General features: G+C 45.1%; 1 protein-coding gene across 1 annotated transcript in view; it reads right to left on the bottom strand.

The window, feature by feature from the left end:
• Positions 1-4,705: 4,705 nt before the first annotated feature.
• Positions 4,706-18,731, bottom strand: part of SNRNP25 (small nuclear ribonucleoprotein U11/U12 subunit 25) — a 42,141-nt gene continuing 28,115 nt past the window's right edge. Inside the window, exons 6-7 of the mRNA XM_068246823.1 lie at positions 15,220-15,299; positions 4,706-6,114 (exon numbers count right to left, since the gene is read on the bottom strand). Of these exons, the coding sequence (XP_068102924.1) occupies positions 15,242-15,299 (58 nt within the window). The 3' untranslated portion in view covers positions 4,706-6,114; positions 15,220-15,241. The remainder of the gene's footprint in view (positions 6,115-15,219; positions 15,300-18,731) is intronic.

Consider the following 18,731-nt stretch of genomic DNA (forward strand, 5'->3'; position numbering starts at 1 on the left):
GCTCTAATGTGCACATCATCCCCTATACAATTAACTTTTTCTCCCAGGTGTTTTCACACCTTATAAAAAGCCTTTAAGCCACCAAAAAGCAAGAAAATATTCAAAATAATTTTGATAGTAATTTTTAACCAACTTAGGACAATGCTCAGGAAAAAAACAAAACAAACTTACCGTAATTGCGTAATGGGCTATAGACTTAATAAACATGTCACCTCACATTGTTAATAATAGTTGCCATTATTATTCATTGCAGTTATCATGCATAAATTAATGGGATTACAGAAGGAAACTGGTCACAAAGTCTTTATCTTTCTAAACACTTGTCAATATGGCCCTGCCTTAGCAAACCATGCATCATCATTTTTTAATTGGCATGCCAAGTTTTTTTTATCACAACTCCGTTCTCACCAGAAGGATGTACTGAAAGGCAGGTTCTGCAATAATTTATCTGCTGTGCACATTTCGATTTTATCAATATTTCCAACAAGGGTGTTTCTGAGCTGCAATTTTCAGCACATTTCTGATGTTGTATCTCATACACCAGAGTTTCTCAGCTCCATTCTCAAGTACAGTGTGTGCTTTGTGACAATCCACAGAGGTAGTTAATGAGCTTGACTTACCCCACCAGTGAAGGTTTGTGGCAGGAGCGTAACTAGAGATCACCCCTGCAAAATTTTGGATGCCCCCCCCCCCCCCCCCACACACACACACACACACTTTCTGCACAGGTAAACTGAGGACCAATGGTATTCAGTTGACTAGAGCAGTGTTTCTCAACATTTTATTGGTCTGCACCACTTTTAAAACCCTGTACGCACCAAGTACCCCCTAGCATGGTAAACACTGTCACAAGTACCCCTTGACAAATATATATTCAATTGTAGTACATGATAATTTGTTCTAAACAAATTCCAAACATTTACTATTGCTTTTAATCAGCTAAAATACTAATTTAGTGTTTAAATAATATGTATCCTTTTTTTTTTAAACTGTAAATTTGTTATTATTGGTTAAGTACATCAAGCCTGAGTACCTCCCGAAACCATCAGAAGTACCCCCAGGGGTGCGCGTACCACAGGTTGAGAACCTAGGGACTAGAGTACACTTCAATGTGTTTTCCCCCATGCAGAGAAAAACAGAAAAATGAGTGCAGTGCTTCACTGCTGTCAATCAATTACATTAGCTTCTGTGATAAACCGTGCATGTTTTTACACATGCAGACACACATGGTGGGCAGAAAATGGATACAGAAAACAGACAGAGGAGTGTGCTCCCAGCCTCAGCTTATTACACTCACTCTGTCCATCTCTGATGGAGCAGAACTGGCTCTGCAGGCATCACTACAATACCCAGCACTTGGGGAAGGGTAGAGGTTGGGGGGCTGGGCGCTGTACACAAGAGCCTGCTGTACACTGAATAGGGGCTGTATACAAGTCTTTGTCTGCAAAACTTTGTTGAATTCTTTGTCAGAGCCTGAGCAGATGCTGCCATTAGAACAGTTGTGTAGAAAGCAGAACGTTTTTTCTCTCTTTGCCCTTAGTTGTCAGTGTCTCAGGACAGGGAAAAGAAGCTTCCCTCCCCCACGGGGCCCCAGCGACTTCAGTTGCTCAGTTCCCTGGTGTTCATCCTACTGCCTTCTGGCAACAATCTCTCCAGATGACACTTCCAAATTATGAATTTCCTGAATGTGGCAAGAGGCATATAAATTGGCAAGGTGGGGGTAAATAAATCTGAATTCAAGATTTTAACTGTGTTTGGCTTCCTTTTATGACAATTTTTTTAGAGAACATCCTGCAGGTCTCAAACATGTTTAAAGTTTTGCATCTGTTTGTTAAGAAATGATTTAAAATCTTACAGTGTGCTTTAGCCATCATAGCTCTCGTCTCTACAATTTCTGGACAAGCCCAACCTGATTTTTATTTTTAATGTCATCCTCATAAAGTAAACCTTGCTCTAGAAAAAACATATAGTAAGACAACAGACTGATACACAGAAGCCCAGATTAGCATTAGAGAAAAAAAAAAGTGAATAGAGATGTTAGCGTTAGCAGTTTCCTATTTAATTTACATCTGTCCAGGACAGAATTCATGCCTAACTTCTACAAGCAAAGGAGTGGTAGAAAACGGATATGATGATTTTTATAATAAATTTAAGTAGTTGTACCCAGCAGGCTGATAAACCTGCAGGGAAAATAAGGCTCTGTAAAAGTACTAGTGGTGAATCTAGTAGTAGTAGCTGCACCACTTCTCAAATCTTACCCCCTAGGACCAATTTGATGCATATCAGCCACACTATTGGTGTCACCTAGGGCCTAGGTGACACCAATAGTGTGGCTGATATGCATCAAATTGCCAACAGCCCAAGATGATTCAGTCTTTTCACGAGCAAGGTAGCCATGTGTGATCTAGGCAGAGTTCCCCAACCCTGTCTTCAAGGCCCACCAACAGAAAACCACAAACATGCACAGGTGGGGTAATTAGTGTCTCAGCAGAGGTGATTAACTATCTCTGTGGATTTCCACAAAACATGTACTGTTGGTGGGCCTTGAGAACAGGGTTGGGGAACACTGATCTACAGCATGCTGAAGACCACACATGCTTACCAACGTCCCAACACAGACCGTAAGGCAGCTTAAAATGTATCTGACCATACTTACCTGAGGCCGCCAGGCCCCTCACTGTCTCCCCATTTGGCTTCTGTCCCCCATAATATGGCCCGAAAGCCTGGCTGAGTTGCACTTTGTTGCGCATGCACACACTCCATCGTTGCGTTCCCACACATGCGTCGAAGCATGACTCAGCAAGGCTACGGGGCCGTACTCTGGGGGACAGGAGCCACCGAGGGACTCAGCGGCCTCAAGGGGGGCTTAAAGGATAACTTTAGTTAAAAGAATGTGGATGCTGCCTTATTTATTTCCTTTTAAACAATACCAGTTGCCTGGCAGCCTTGCAGATCTATTTGGCTTCAGTAGTGTTTGAATAACAGCAGCACGGTGGCGTAGGGTTAGTGCTCTCGCCTTGCAGCGCTGGGTCCCTGGTTCAAATCCCAGCCAGGGCACTATCTGCAAAGAGTTTGTATGTTCTCTCCGTGTCTGCGTGGGTTTCCTCCGGGCACTCCGGTTTCCTCCCACATTCCCAAAAACATACAGATAAGTTAATTGGCTCCCCCTAAAATTGGCCCTAGACTACAGTACTTAAAACTACATAATATAGACATATGGCATTGGTAGGGATTAGATTGTGAGCTCCTTTGAGGGACAGATAGTGACAAGATATATATATACACTGTACAGCGCTGCGTAATATGTCGGCGCTATATAAATACTAAATAATAATAATAATAACACCAGAAACAAACATGTGGCTAATCTTGTTGGATCTGATGTCAGAAACATCTGATCTGTTGCATGCTTGTTCAGGGTCTGTGGCTAAATGCATTACAGGCAGGATAGCCAGGCAACTGGTATTGTTTAAAAGGAAATGAATATGGCAGCCTCCATATCCCTTTTATAACAGTTGTCCTTTAAAGAGGAACTGTCACGAAAATCTTAAAATTTAAAACACATACAAATAGGAAGTACGTTTCTTCCAGAGTAAAATGAGCCATAAATTACTTCTCTCCTATGTTGCTGTCACTTACAGTAGGTAGTAGAATTCTAACATTACTGACAGATTTTGGGCTAGTTTATGGGATTCTCAGCATGACCTGTATTCTTTATAAAGACACTGCCTGAAAAAGATTTATACAAAGATGCTTGTCAGCCTACCTGCTCACCGTACACAATTTGAAAATAAAAAAATCCCTGTGAACCCCCTCTCCCCCCCATGAGGAGATGGGCTAGTCCAAAACCTGTCGGTTCTGTCAGATTTCTACTCCCTACTGTAAGTGACAGCAACATACGAGAAAAGTAATTTATGGCTCATTTTACTCTGGGAGAAATGTACTTCTTAATTGTATATGTTTACATATATTTTAAATTTTAAAATTTTCGTGACAGAGGTCATTTAACCACTAGCCGACCGCGTCACGCCGAGGGTCCTTGGGGCGTGGTTTGCAGGAGATCCCACGCGCATCTCTGCTTGGATGTCTCCCAGCGACTGTTAAGTCTTCTAGCGGTCTATTTACTAGCCGTCTATTTACTAGGTACAGCGCTGCAATCTAAGGCAGCCCTGTACAGGCGACAGCCGCGACACTCGGCTGTCCCCTCCAGAGGCACAAAAGCAATACGCTGTGATAGGCTTCAGCCTATCACAGCTGATCGCGCTGATAGGCTGACGGAGAAAGGGAGGGAGTAGGATAAAAATAAAAAACAAGCATATTTATTTAAAATAAATAATAAACATATTTGTAAAAAAGAGCATTGGGGGAGTGATCAGACCCCACCAACAGAAAGCTCTGTTGGTGGGGAGAAAAGGGGGGGGGGGGAATCCCTTGTGTGCTGAGTTAGACGGCCCTGCAGCGAGGCCTTAAAGCTGCAGTGGCCAATTTAGTAAAAAATGGCCTGGTCTTTAGGGGGGGTTTAACCCTCAAGAAGTTTAAGGAAGCCCCAGATAAGTATAGAACCTGAGATGTTTTTCATCTCAGGTTCACTTTAAGTGTGGCGAAAATGAACTGAAGAGGCAGGCACAGGCTAACATGTGAGTACTATAATTCATAATGTGAATAAATTCACAGCATGTAAAACCATATAAAAATATCACAAATCTAAAGGAGTACACCAACACATGTAATTATTTTAAATAAAGATGATGTGATGTGTGATGAACAAGAAGAGAAAAATAACAAAATAATTTAACATTAAGTAATAGAGGTATTGGGAGACAACACAACAGATCAAATGGATTTCTGTTAACAGGAGATTCCACTCATATGTACTGTACATCGGTGCAATATTATTCCCACACTGCTCTAAATCAGCCATCTTAGTTCATCAGCTCAGTTACTGCTTACAGCATAACAAATGTCAAGTATAGGAGGTTCTATGCCAAAAAACATTTTTAAAATTAAATTTAACAAATGTTGAGGGGTTCCCTCTCCTAGGCTATGCCAACTCCCATACTCTGACATACAAGCTAGTAAGAAGTAGGTAGAGACCCAACATGCATGTGGGTCTCCTCCTGCTCTGTTTATCAGCACCAGGAGAAAATTCTCCCCTCACAAAGCACCATGGCAAATGCACTCATTGGACATCTCCCTCCTCATGGATATGCAGTAGTAAAGGAGCAGAGGGATAAAGTGCCATTTAATAATTCTGATACGGCAATAAGATAAGCACCCCTGGTCCCGCCAGCGCATACAGCCATCTTTTTCCTTCACAATTTTTTATCTTAATTTCTTAAATTTTTGTAACTGGAAATAAATTAGTCACTATGTATAGGTGCACATATTATAAAGTCTATGAGTTTGTTGATCAAACAGGTATGTTTTATGATGCAACTCACAAAAAGTAATTTAGGCAGGGCTGGATTTACCATAAGGCACGTGCCTATAGGCACCTGGTGATGGAAAGGCGTCTCACTCCACTCCTAGAGCGTCTCCCTCCTGCCTGTTCTATGCAGAGTCCTGATAAGAGTGAGGTTACTCAGTCTGCTCCTGGCATTCCACTGACAAAATCTCTCTTCATCTGGTGGCATCTCTAGCTACCTAATATTTGGGAGCACCTCAAGTTACGTAATACTGAGGAAAGCTCTGGTTACCTAATACTAAAGGGCACCTGTAGCTACCTATGATGAGCAAGGGAAGTAAGGTAAAAATGACTGCTGGGTCAGCCAGCACACTAGTGGTGTGGTTCGGCAGAGGTTTGTAGGTTCATGGAGGGCGAAGTGTAGGATGCCAGGACAACTGTGCCTATAGGCTCCTGTGAGGTAAATCAGGACCTGAATTTAGGATTAGGTTTTGCGAATACAATAGGTCTGCATATATAAAAAAATAAACATTTCATAAAAAATTGACGAGAGTCCATTAACAAATTTACACCATCCTGACCACACTGCATTTACATGGTTTGCCATTCAGACTCATTCAATTTCTTTATCAGCCAGTTCATGAGCAGAACTATTTCCAGAAGTCATTCTTCATTATCTAACACAAAGTCTTTCCTTCACTCTTGCACATCTGTAGAAATGAAAAAAAAATCCAGAATTAGACACTAATTATTACAAGATTGTATTTAACAAAATTCAGACAAAAGCAATCACATGAAAGGGAATGTGCGTTTTTCTGTTTAATTGTACTGCTTGGCCCTCATAGAAAGTGATTATCCACATAAGTCTGAAACATTTTACTCTGAATGGAGTCAGGCCCAGAAGCCAGAGGAGATTTGTCTGATATGTGCATGCTCCTTTATGTCACTACATAAGTGCAAGCTTTATGACAGGCTTTAGCTGTATTCCTGTGATTCAAATATAAGGACAATGATTAATAGCGCTCCGAAATCAATAGGATTTAAAATACAAAAAGCAGTTCAATATAGATGATGAAAACAAATCCACCTCCCAAGTGTAAACAGTATGCAGGGATAAGAGGAAAGTTTCATCAGGTGGTGTAACGCTTTCTGTCCTTATCAATATTCAGGATGCAATAAAATGAGAGAGTTCAAAGAGTAGCGCTCAATGCTGGATAACTACTCCTCAATGAACATGAACTGTTAAAGCAGGAGGGAATAGCAGTCCGTCACATGGGGAATTCATAACACACTGTGAACCGCTCCTGGGACCCTCAGCAGGGCCGGTTCTAGCTCCAATGGGGCCCTGGGGCAAAAAGTAACTTGGTGCCCTCCTGACCACAACCACCACCCCTGCCTGCTTCCATCACTGCGCTGCTGTGGGTAGCTCCCCCCAGTATAGATAGCCAGAGGTGCCCTAAGGGTGAAGTAGCCCTCCCCCAGTTTAGCTAGCCAAATGTGCCCCTAACGATTATGTAGCCCCCCCCCCCCCCCGGATTAGTCAGATGTGTCCCCCAGGATTAGGTAGCTCCCCCCAGTATAGATAGCCAAATGTTCCCCCAAATAATAGTCTGCCCCTGGTATAGATAGCCAGATGCCCCCCGTTTTAAGTAGCCTCCTCTCCCACCGTATGTAGAGTGATGCCAGCGGAAGCGACAATAACACCTGTCAGCGCCGTCGGGTACCTATGCAAGTCTTCTCCTTGTCGCACAGTTCCGCATCTCCTCGCCGACTACTCTAGTCACTAGGGGCAAGCAGAAAGGAGACATGAACTGTGTGACAAGGAGAAGACTTGCAGAGGTTCCTGATGGCGCTGACAGGTGAGTTTATGCTTCCGCTTGCATCACTCTGCATATGGGCAGGTGAAGGGGGGGGCCCTTTATCCTTCCGCTGCCTGCAGCTTCTTCCCCAATTGCCGCAGTTGCCCCCTTGTCTTGGAGCAATTGCCCCCTTGTCTTAATTGTAGCGCCGGCCCTAACCCGCAGGGTCTGTCTGCGCATGCGTGATGTATGGCAACCCATTGGCCATTCTGACAAACTCCTTCTGCTGTTCCTCCTCCGTCCTTGGGGTAGTCCTCCAGCACACCTCATAAGAAAAAAATGCTTCAAATAGTGTAAAAATACCCTCTGATCTTGTATTTCAAAGTCTACAGTTAAAATAGTGCACAGGCACTTAAAAAAACATTGTCCAGCAAACAGCAGCATGATTTAAAAGATGTTATAATACCGCCAGGCCAGCCTCGCTTAGAAGCGATGACACTGACTGACCATGCCGGCTCTGCCTGCTAAGGGCCCCCACTTGCATGCTGCAATAAATCAAAACAAGGCTAAGCTCAGCCACGCTGCATCCAGTGAGGCCAACTCCAATCGTCGCAGCCAGGCTACGAATCCCTCAGGTGGCAGACTGCTATTTCCTCCTGTTTTAACAGTTTTTATTCTTTGACGAGTCATCATCAAACATTGAGTGCTACTCTTTGAACTCTCTCATTCCTGTGATTCAGGCTTATACTTTACATGTTTATTGCTTTATACAGTGGAACCTTGGTTTGCAAGCATAATTCATTCTGGAAATATGCTTGTAATCCAAAGCATTCTTATATCAATGTTTGTAATCCAAAGCACTCTTATATCAAAGCAAATTTCCCTATAAGGATTAATGGAAACTCAGACGATTCGTTTCACAATCCAAAAACATTTGTAGAAAAATAATACAAAAGTAATGTACTGTATATAGTAAAAATGAAAAAAAAAACTTTCACTATAACGAATAGAATCATTGCTATACGTTGGCTCACCCCTACCTTTTTTCGTGTGGCTTTAACCTCTTGACGATTATGGTGTTAAACCCCGCCTAGTGACCAGGCTGATTTATGCTTAATTGGCCACTTCAGCTTTAAGGCCAAGCTGCAGGGGTGTACAACTCTGCACACAAGTGATTCCCCCCCCCCCCCCTTTTCTCCCCACCAACAGAGCTCTCTGTTGGTGATGTCTGATCGCCAGCCCCCCACCCCACCGTGTTTTTTTTTAAAAATAAATATTTGTTTTTTTTTTTAATATTTATTACTATTTACTTTTTTTTTAAATCCCCTCCCTCCCCCCAGCCGGCCAATCACGGCGATCGGCTGTCATAGGCTTCTGCCTATGAGAGCCGATTGCTCTCTTGTCCCCCAGGGGGACAGCCATGTCACACAGCTGTACCCAGTACAGCGCTGCTGCTGATCGCAGCGCTGTACATATACATCGCCGCTCTGCCCACCAAGCAGGAGATCTCCTGCAAACTGCTGCCCCAGGACTTTACGCCAATCGCCAGCTGGTCCTGGGGCTGCCGCCGCGGCCATCGGCGTGACGCGGTCGGCAAGCGGTTAAAGAGAGTCTGAAACCTGGTAAATTGTCAAGTTTTATTTAACAATTCCCTTCTATACTATCACCTCAGCTACAACAAGCAACGTCTTGATATACAGTATGGCTTGATGTGACGCATGTGTACCGTCTGTATACGTGTCACATCACCACAACTTAGCCGATGGTTCTTCTCCCTTTAACCCTGCAGGATTGTACTTAATGTAAGTGTAGGGACTGTACCATGATGCATTTCTGTGAAATCCTCAAAAGTAGGCAAAAACAAATGTCATTGCATTAGTTCTTTGTTATAGAGACTCTGAAGCCTCGTAAAATGTCACTTTTTATTTAACAATTCCCTTCTACACTATCACCTCAGCTAGAACACTGCAGATCGCTGTATCTAAACCCCCCAAATCCCCGGGGCAATATTGGGGGAGTGCTTCCTTGTAGAGGCAGAGCTTAGCGCTGTAGCTCTGCCTCTACTCGCGTCAATCCCCGCTGATCGCCGCCTCTCCTCGCCCCTCTCAGTCTTCTTTCACTGAGAGGGGTGGGGAGAGGCAGCAATCAGCGGGGATTGACCCTAATGGAGGCAGAGCTATAGTGGTCAGACCGTGGGACACAGGAGGAGGGGGGAAGCCTCATTAGGATCCGGAGGCTTCCCTCTCCCGAGGCGAGTACCCCCCAAGGGATTTTTTTTTTGTTACAGAGTCTCTTTAAGTACAATCCTGCAGCGTTAAAGGGAGAAGAACCATTGACTCAGTTGTGATGATGTGACACATTTATACAGAAGGTACACATGCGTCACATCAAGACATATGAAGACGTTGCTTGCTTATCAAGTCAAAATTTCATAAAAGTTTTTGCTTGTCTTGCAAAGCACTCTTAACCACTTGCCGACCGCCCACAGCCCATGGGCGGCGGCAAAGTGGACGCCTAAAGGACCGCAATACGCCTTCAGGCGGCGCGTCCTTTAGGCATGCCGGGGGAGCGATCGCGTCATTGATGACGCGCGCTTCCCCCGGCAACTGGCTCCGCCCACCCGCCGTAACATCCCGCCGGCCATACGGAAGCGCCGGCGGGATGTTAACCCCGCGATCGCCGCTACAAAGTGTATAATACACTTTGTAATTTATACAAAGTGTATTATACAGGCTGCCTCCTGCCCTAGTGGTCCCAGTGTCCGAGGGACCACCAGGGCAGGCTGCAGCCACCCTAGTCTGCACTCAAACACACTGATCTGCCCCCCCCCCGCCCACTGATCGCCCACAGCACCCCTCAGACCCCCCCCTGCCCACCCCCCAGACCCCTGTTTGCACCCAATCACCCCCCTAATAACCCATCAATCACTCCCTGTCACTATCTGTCAACGCTATTTTTTTTTTATCCCCCCCCCTGCCCCCTGCCCCCTCCTGATCACCCCCCCACCCCTCAGATTCTCCCCAGACCTCCCCCCCAGACCCCCCCCCCCCTGTGTACTGTATGCATCTATCTTCCCTGATAACCTGTCAATCACCCGTCAATCACCCATCAATCACCCATCAATCACCCCCTGTCACTGCCACCCAACAATCAGCCCCTAACCTACCCCTTGCGGGCAATCTGATCACCCACCCACACCAATAGATCGCCCGCAGATCCGACATCAGATCACCTCCTAAATCCATTGTTTACATCTATTCTCTCCTCTAAACACCCACTAATTACCCATCAATCACCCATCAATCACCCCCTATCACCACCTGTCACTTTTACCTATCAGATCAGACCCTAATCTGCCCCTTGCGGGCACCCAATCACCCGCCAACACGCTCAGATTGCCCTCTGACCCCCCCTTATCAATTCGCCAGTGCATTAATTACATCTGTTCTTCCCTGTAATAACCCACTGATCACCTGTCAATCACCTGCCAATCACCTATCACCCATCAATCACCCCCTGTCACTGCCACCCATCAATCAGTCCCTAACCTGCCCCTTGCGGGCAATCTGATCACCCACCCACACCATTAGATCGCCCGCAAACCCGCCGTCAGATTACCTCCCAAATGTATTGTTTACATCTGTTATCTTCTCTAAACACCCACTAATTACCCATCAATCACCCCCTATCACCACCTGTCACTGTTACCTATCAGATCAGACCCTAAGCTGCCCCTTGCGGGCACCCAATCACCCGCCCACACGCTCAGATTGCCCTCAGACCCCCCCCCCCCTTATCAATTCACCAGTGCATTAATTACATCTGTCCTTCCCTGTAATAACCCACTGATCACCTGTCAATCACCTGCCAATCACCTATCACCCATCAATCACCCCCTGTCACTGCCACCCAACAATCAGCTCCTAACCTGCCCCTTGCGGGCAAACTGATCACCCACCCACACCAATAGATCGCCCGCAGATCCGACATCAGATCACCACCCAAGCGCAGTGTTTCCATCTATTCTCTCCTCTAAACACTCACTAATTACCCATCAATCACCCATCAATCACCCCCTATCACTGTTACCCATCAGATCAGACCCTAATCTGCCCCTTGCGGGCACCCAATCACCCGCCTACACGCTCAGATTGCCCTCAGACCCCCCCTTATCAATTCGCCAGGGCATTATTTACATCTGTCCTTCCCTGTAATAACCCACTGATCACCTGTCAATCACCTGTCAATCACCCATCAATCACCCCCTGTCACTGCCACCCATCAATCACCCCCTGTCACTGCCACCCATCAATCAGCCCCTAACCTGCCCCTTGCGGGCAAACTGATCACCCACCCACACCAATAGATCGCCCGCAGATCCGACATCAGATCACCACCCAAGCGCAGTGTTTCCATCTATTCTCTCCTCTAAACACCCACTAATTACCCATCAATCACCCCCTATCACCACCTGTCACTGTTACCCATCAGATCAGACCATAATCTGCCCCTTGCGGGCACCCAATCACCCGCCTACACGCTCAGATTGCCCTCAGACCCCCCCTTATCAATTCGCCAGTGCAATATTTACATCTGTTCTCCCCTGTAATAACCCACTGATTACCTGTCAATCACCTGTCAATCACCTTTCAATCACCCATCAATCACCCCCTGTCACTGCCACCCATCAATCACCCCCTGTCACTGCCACCCATCAATAACCCGCTGTCACTGCCACCCATCAATCAGCCCCTAACCTGCCCCTTGCGGGCAATCTGATCACCCACCCACACCAATAGATCGCCCGCAGATCCGACGTCCGATCACCTCCCAAGTGCAGTGTTCACATCTGTTCTCTACCCTAAACACCCACTAATTACCCATCAATCACCCCCTGTCACTGCTACCTATCAGATTAGACCCCTATCTGCCCCTAGGGCACTCAATCACCCGCCCACACCCTCAGAATGCCCTCAGACCCCAGCCCTGATCACCTCGCCAGTGCATTGCTTGCATCTATTCCCCCCTCTAATCACACCTTGAGACACCCATCAATCACCTCCTGTTACCCCCTAGCACACCTACCCATCAGATCAGGCCCTAATTTGCCCCGTGTGGGCTCCTGATCACTCGGCCAAACCCTCAGATCCCCCTCAGACCCCCTTCCGATCACCTCCCCAGTGCATTGATTGCATCTATTTTCCCCTCTAACCACCCACTGAGACACCCATCAATCACCTCCTGTCACCCCCCTAGCACTCCTATCCATCAGATCAGGCCCAATACAACCTGTCATCTAAAAGGCCACCCTGCTTATGACCGGTTCCACAAAATTCGCCCCCTCATAGACCACCTGTCATCAAAATTTGCAGATGCTTATACCCCTGAACAGTCATTTTGAGACATTTGGTTTCCAGACTACTCACGGTTTTGGGCCCGTAAAATGCCAGGGCGGTATAGGAACCCCACAAGTGACCCCATTTTAGAAAAAAAAAGACACCCCAAGGTATTCTGTTAGGTGTATGACGAGTTCATAGAAGATTTTATTTTTTGTCAAAAGTTAGCGGAAATTGATTTTTATTGGTTTTTTTTCACAAAGTATCATTTTTCACTAACTTGTGACAAAAAATAAAATCTTCTATGAACTCGCCATACACCTAACGGAATACCTTGGGGTGTCTTCTTTCTAAAATGGGGTCACTTGTGGGGTTCCTATACTGCCCTGGCATTTTAGGGGCCCTAAACCGCGAGGAGTAGTCTAGAAAACAAATGCCTCAAAATGACCCGTGAATAGGAAGTTGGGCCCCTTAGCGCACCTAGGCTGCAAAAAAGTGTCACACATGTGGTACCGCCGTACTCAGGAAAAGTAGTATAATGTGTTTTGGGGTGTATTTTTACACATACCCATGCTGGGTGGGAGAAATTTCTATGTAAATGGTCAATTGTGTGTAAAACAAATCAAACAATTGTCATTTACAGAGATATTTCTCCCACTTAGCATGGGTATGTGTAAAAATACACCCCAAAACACATTATACTACTTCTCCTGAGTACGGCGGTACCACATGTGTGGCACTTTTTTACACCCTAAGTACGCTAAGGGGCCCAAAGTCCAATGAGTACCTTTAGGATTTCACAGGTCATTTTGCGACATTTGGTTTCAAGACTACTCCTCACGGTTTAGGGCCCCTAAAATGCCAGGGCAGTATAGTAACCCCGCAAATGACCCCATTCTAGAAAGAAGACACCCAAAGGTATTCCGTTAGGAGTATGGTGAGTTCATAGAAGATTTTATTTTTTGTCAAAAGTTAGCGGAAAATTGATTTTTATTGTTTTTTTCGCAAAGTGTCAATTTCCACTAACTTGTGACAAAAAAGAAAATCTTCTATGAACTCACCATACTCCTAACGGAATACCTTGGGGTGTCTTCTTTCTAAAATGGGGTCTGTGGGGTTCCTATACTGAACTGGCATTTTAGGGGCCCTAAACCGTGAGGAGTAGTCTGGAAATCAAATTTCGCAAAATGACCTGTGAAATCCTAAAGGTACTCATTGGACTTTGGGCCCTTTAGCGCAGTTAGGGTGCAAAAAAGTGCCACACATGTGGTATTGCCATACTCGGGAGAAGTAGTACAATGTGTTTTGGGGTGTATTTTTACACATACCCATGCTGGGTGGGAGAAATACCTCTGTAAATGACAATCTTTTGATTTTTTTACACACAATTGTCCATTTACAGAGTTATTTCTCCCACCCAGCATGGGTATGTGTAAAAATACACCCCAAAACACATTCTACTACTTCTCTTGAGTACGGCAATACCACATGTGTGGCACTTTTTTGCAGCCTAACTGCGCTAAGGGGCCCAAAGTCCAATGAGCACCTTTAGGCTTTACAGGGGTGCTTACAAATTAGCACCCCCCCAAAATGCGAGGACAGTAAACACACCCCACAAATGACCCCATTTTGGAAAGTAGACACTTCAAGGTATTCAGAGAGGGGCATGGTGAGTCCGTGGCAGATTTCATTTTTTTTTGTCGCAAGTTAGAAGAAATGGATTCTTTTTTTTTTTTCTTTTTTTTTGTCACAAAGTGTCATTTTCCGCTTACTTGTGACAAAAAATAATATCTTCTATGAACTCACTATGCCTCTCAGTGAATACTTTGGGATGTCTGCTTTCCAAAATGGGGTCATTTGGGGGGTATTTATACTATCCTGGAATTCTAGCCCCTCATGAAACATGACAGGGGGTCAGAAAAGTCATAGATGCTTGAAAATGGGAAAATTCACTTTTTGCACCATAGTTTGTAAACGCTATAACTTTTACCCAAACCAATAAATATACACTGAATGTTTTTTTTTTTAATCAAAAACATGTTTGTCCACATTTTTCGCGCTGCATGTATACAGAAATTTTACTTTATTTGAAAATTGTCAGCACAGAAAGTTAAAAAAAATCATTTTTTTTGCCAAAATTCATGTCTTTTTTGATGAATATAATAAAAAGTAAAAATCGCAGGAGCAATCAAATAGCACCAAAAGAAAGCTTTATTAGTGACAAGAAAAGGAGCCAAAATTCATTTAGGTGGTAGGTTGTATGAGCGAGCAATAAACCGTGAAAGCTGCAGTGGTCTGAGTGGAAAAAAAGTGCCTGGTCCTTAAGGGGTAGAAAGACTGTAGTCCTCAAGTGGTTAAACCAAGTTACTTGCAACCCAAGGTTTTACTGTATTTTCATTTCATGTAGCTGCAAGTACAGATCTGTAACTGCTCCCTATAGCACATGTGTAACTGCTCCCTCTAGAGGTCACCCATGTAGTGAGAAAATCATAAGCAAAAGAAGGTATTGCTTTCTAAACAATTCTTGACATGACCTAAAATGGTACCTAAGATGCTCTGACAAGTGTAAAGAAAAATTAATGGGCAAGAATGGACCAATCAATTTATTCTGTTCCGTTATCTATTATTTAACATTTCTTTTAGACAAAGCTTTGACAAACTTCATCAATTACAAACTTACAGATGTCTCATTTACCGGTGAACTATTTATTTCTTTGCTTCTTCACAAAAACCACCTCATCTCTGTTTTTAATACCATACCTTGAAGAAAAGATGGACAATTACTAATCATATTTACAAACATTTTCCATAAAAATAAGTTTATTTTACATTCACAAAAAGTTCATTTTACTGCAGAAACCAAGGGTAACAGCTTGGTGATTTATAGTTAAAATGTTCTCTTTTTAGAGCAGGGGTCTCAAACTCGCGTCCTGCGGGCCATTTGCGGCCCTCGATACAATATTTTGTGGCCCTCGCCGGCAAAAGCTTCCTTATAGTTCGCTTCAGTGCTCCCAAGTAATCCGCCGCATCCCCGCCGCTAAACGAGGGCTGCAGAGCCCCCGAATTGCCCGAGGGGCAATCCGCCGGCATTTCCTGGAAGGGGCAGAGCTTTCAGCTTCAGCTCTGCCCCTCCTGACGTCAATCGCCGCACGGATCGCCGCCTTTCCCCGCCCCTCTCTGTGAAAGAAGAGTGAGAGTAGCGGGCAGAGGCGGCGATGCGCCGCGATTGTGAAATTCCTTATGCAGCCCAGCCTCATCCTGACTTTGCCTCCTGCGGCCCCCAGGTAAATTGAGTTTGAGACCCCTGTTTTAGAGGGATACTGAAAAATAGGTTTCTTTCTGCTAAGGAGGACCTTCCAGCAAGAACTGAATTTGGAAGTATCCATACTCCTAGGGTGTAAGGAATTCATGTCACTGTTTTGAGATCTGACAATTGACCTGACTGGTTGGTGGTCTTCAGTCTATTTCAGAGACTTGCATTTGTGTATTGGTGGGTGGGCTCCTGCAGTTTGACCTATTCTTTGCAGCTGATCTGGCATGCCTCAACCTTGACCAGTCTCCATTCTGCCCAAGGTTTCACCATAATCAGATTACGGAATCTGAAATATATATGGAAATCGCCGCCGGCTGACTTGGGCGCAGGATACATTACTATTCCTCCTCCAGGTCCACGTGGATGGTGGGGAATGATGTAATAGCTTGCAGCTATTGCTGGTGGCCGAGTTTACAGTGAGCTCCGTCTTCTGAGTCTGACAGTGCCAAAGTTAATCACGCTGCTATAGCCGTATTACAGTCTATGGTGGCGCCGGCTGCACCCAAATCTCCTGCGCTCTAATCGACATGCTCGGTTGAATGTTATTTCTGCCATGGGTCGAGTCCAGACTGAAATTGTATGTGTATGGACTGTTCAACATTGGAGGCTTGATGAACCTCCAGCTTCGTTCTGTGACTCCTCAGTATACATTAGGAACAGTCTGAGGCCCGTGGACAGGTGTTTTGTCCAGTGTTTTGTCTGATCATGGAATCTGACCATAATCTGCCCGATATCTCTTACCAATTCCAGCAATGAAGATATGACTGATATCTGTTTGTTACTAACCCTGTCCATTTTTGATTCTGTCAGACCTCAGATCTCTCCAAAGCCTGTACTCCTGATCTGCGGGCAAGCCTGGGTGCAACAACCTTGTGGTATTGGTCCATCATGCTAAGAGGCAAGGAGGGGTGTTCTAGTAAAGACGGGTGTCACTTAGGGCTCTTTTCCACTATGAAACGCAATCACATTTATTTTCAATTTTCACAGTCACGATTCCACTATGACTGGTCTGCGATCCGTTGGGTGTACGGTGCAATTGCAGTACATTTTGCATCAAGGGGGAAAAAAAAAAGCACCTTCCAGTAACATGTAACATGTTAGAGCTCGTTCACATCATACGTTCTTCCGTGTGCATTTGGAAGCGGGTATGATGTGTGACAAACAAAAATGGCAGAAGGCCATAGACAGCCCTTCTGCCGTTCACATCAAAGGCGCTGCGCAGCAGTACAATGCGCTATGAATCACTTCCGTACTGCTGCATGCGTTCTGCCCGCAAGCGCAGAGCTGACTCATTCACTGTAATGAATGGGATCAGCAGAGCAGTGGGTAGCGGCGCAGATGGCGTGCAATCGTACGCATTGCGTTCCGATTGCACGGCCATCTGCGCTACATAGATGTGAACGAGGCCATTTACTCAGTGCAGCCATTAGAGGGAACACGATGACCTCAGATGATCTCTGTACATTACTAATTATGATAGGATATTAATCTCCGTGAATGTTTACTTAGCTGTGTGGGATGATAAAAAATAAGTGGGTGAAGGACATCCCCAGACAAATGTAGGGACGTCTGTGTTTGTGTGTATTCTTTACCCAGTTAAGTAACACTGGGGTCTCTTAAACAGGATAACAAAGCCAGGAAGCGCTGCTGTAATACGACATGCTGCGAAGAGGAGAGCCGCGGCTGGAGGAATATAAGGAAGGAAGCGGACGCCCGCTCATAAGGTAACAGGAGCGGCGGCCGCGGGGGGGAGAGGGCACCTCTGCTAGCTACACTGGGGTAACTACTGGTTACACTGGGCTAACTGTACTGGCTACACTGGGCTAACTGTACTAGGTATACTGGGCTAACTGTACTTGCTATACTGGGCTAACTGTACTTGCTATACTGGGCTAACTATACTTGCTATACTGGGCTAACTATACTTGCTATACTGGGCTAACTATACTTGCTATACTGGGCTAACTGTACTTGCTATACTGGGCTAACTGTACTTGCTATACTGGGCTAACTGTACTTGCTATACTAACTACATTAGGGTAACTATACTACCTAACTAACTATACTGAGGCAACTATAGCCCTTATACAGGGGCAACTGTGTTAGCTACCTATACTGGGGGCAACTATACCTAGATACCTACTTACCTATATACTACACTCAAAATCAGGGAAAAGAGGGGGGGGGGCTGCCGCCACCACTAACCACGCCCCCCTCCCCCCGGGGGGCCCCAGAGAAAAGTTTGGTCGGGATAGTGGGCCCAGGGCTTAAAAAGGTTGGGGGACCCCTGCCCTAAAGGACTGGCAGCTGTAATTGCTGCAAAAGGTGGTTCTACAAAGTATTGATTCAGGGGGCTGAATAATTACACACATCCCACTTTGCAGTTGTTTTTTTTTTAAATGTTTGGAATCATGTATGATTTTCGTTCCACTTTGTATTGAACTTTCACGTGGAATTCCAATAAAATTGATTCATGTTTGTGGCAGTAATATAACAAAATGTGGAAAACTTCAAGGGGGCCGAATACTTTTGCAGACCACTGTATTTTGAGAGATGGGGGGGGGGGGGGGGGGGGGGGGGAAATAGGCAGTGGGTGTTTTTTGCTTTCTGAGACAGGCACAGTGCAAAGCAAACCTGGAGACAATCTATGTGGTTTATGCTGCACATGCTTTTTACGGTTGGTTAACACTATGAGCACTTTTCTAAGTGCAATGCAGTGGGTGATTAAAAAAAATCACTTATCAAAGAGCTTTTCAAATTACTGCCACATACAAAACATCTTGTAGAGTGAATCAGCTTTTACAGACTATTTATGAACAGCAGTTTTTACCAGCACTAATTAAACATTCCTTTGTTTGTTAGTCCACTACTCTATGGCA

The sequence above is a fragment of the Hyperolius riggenbachi genome, chromosome 7, assembly GCF_040937935.1.
Source record: "Hyperolius riggenbachi isolate aHypRig1 chromosome 7, aHypRig1.pri, whole genome shotgun sequence".
Taxonomy (NCBI): Eukaryota; Metazoa; Chordata; class Amphibia; order Anura; family Hyperoliidae; genus Hyperolius; species Hyperolius riggenbachi.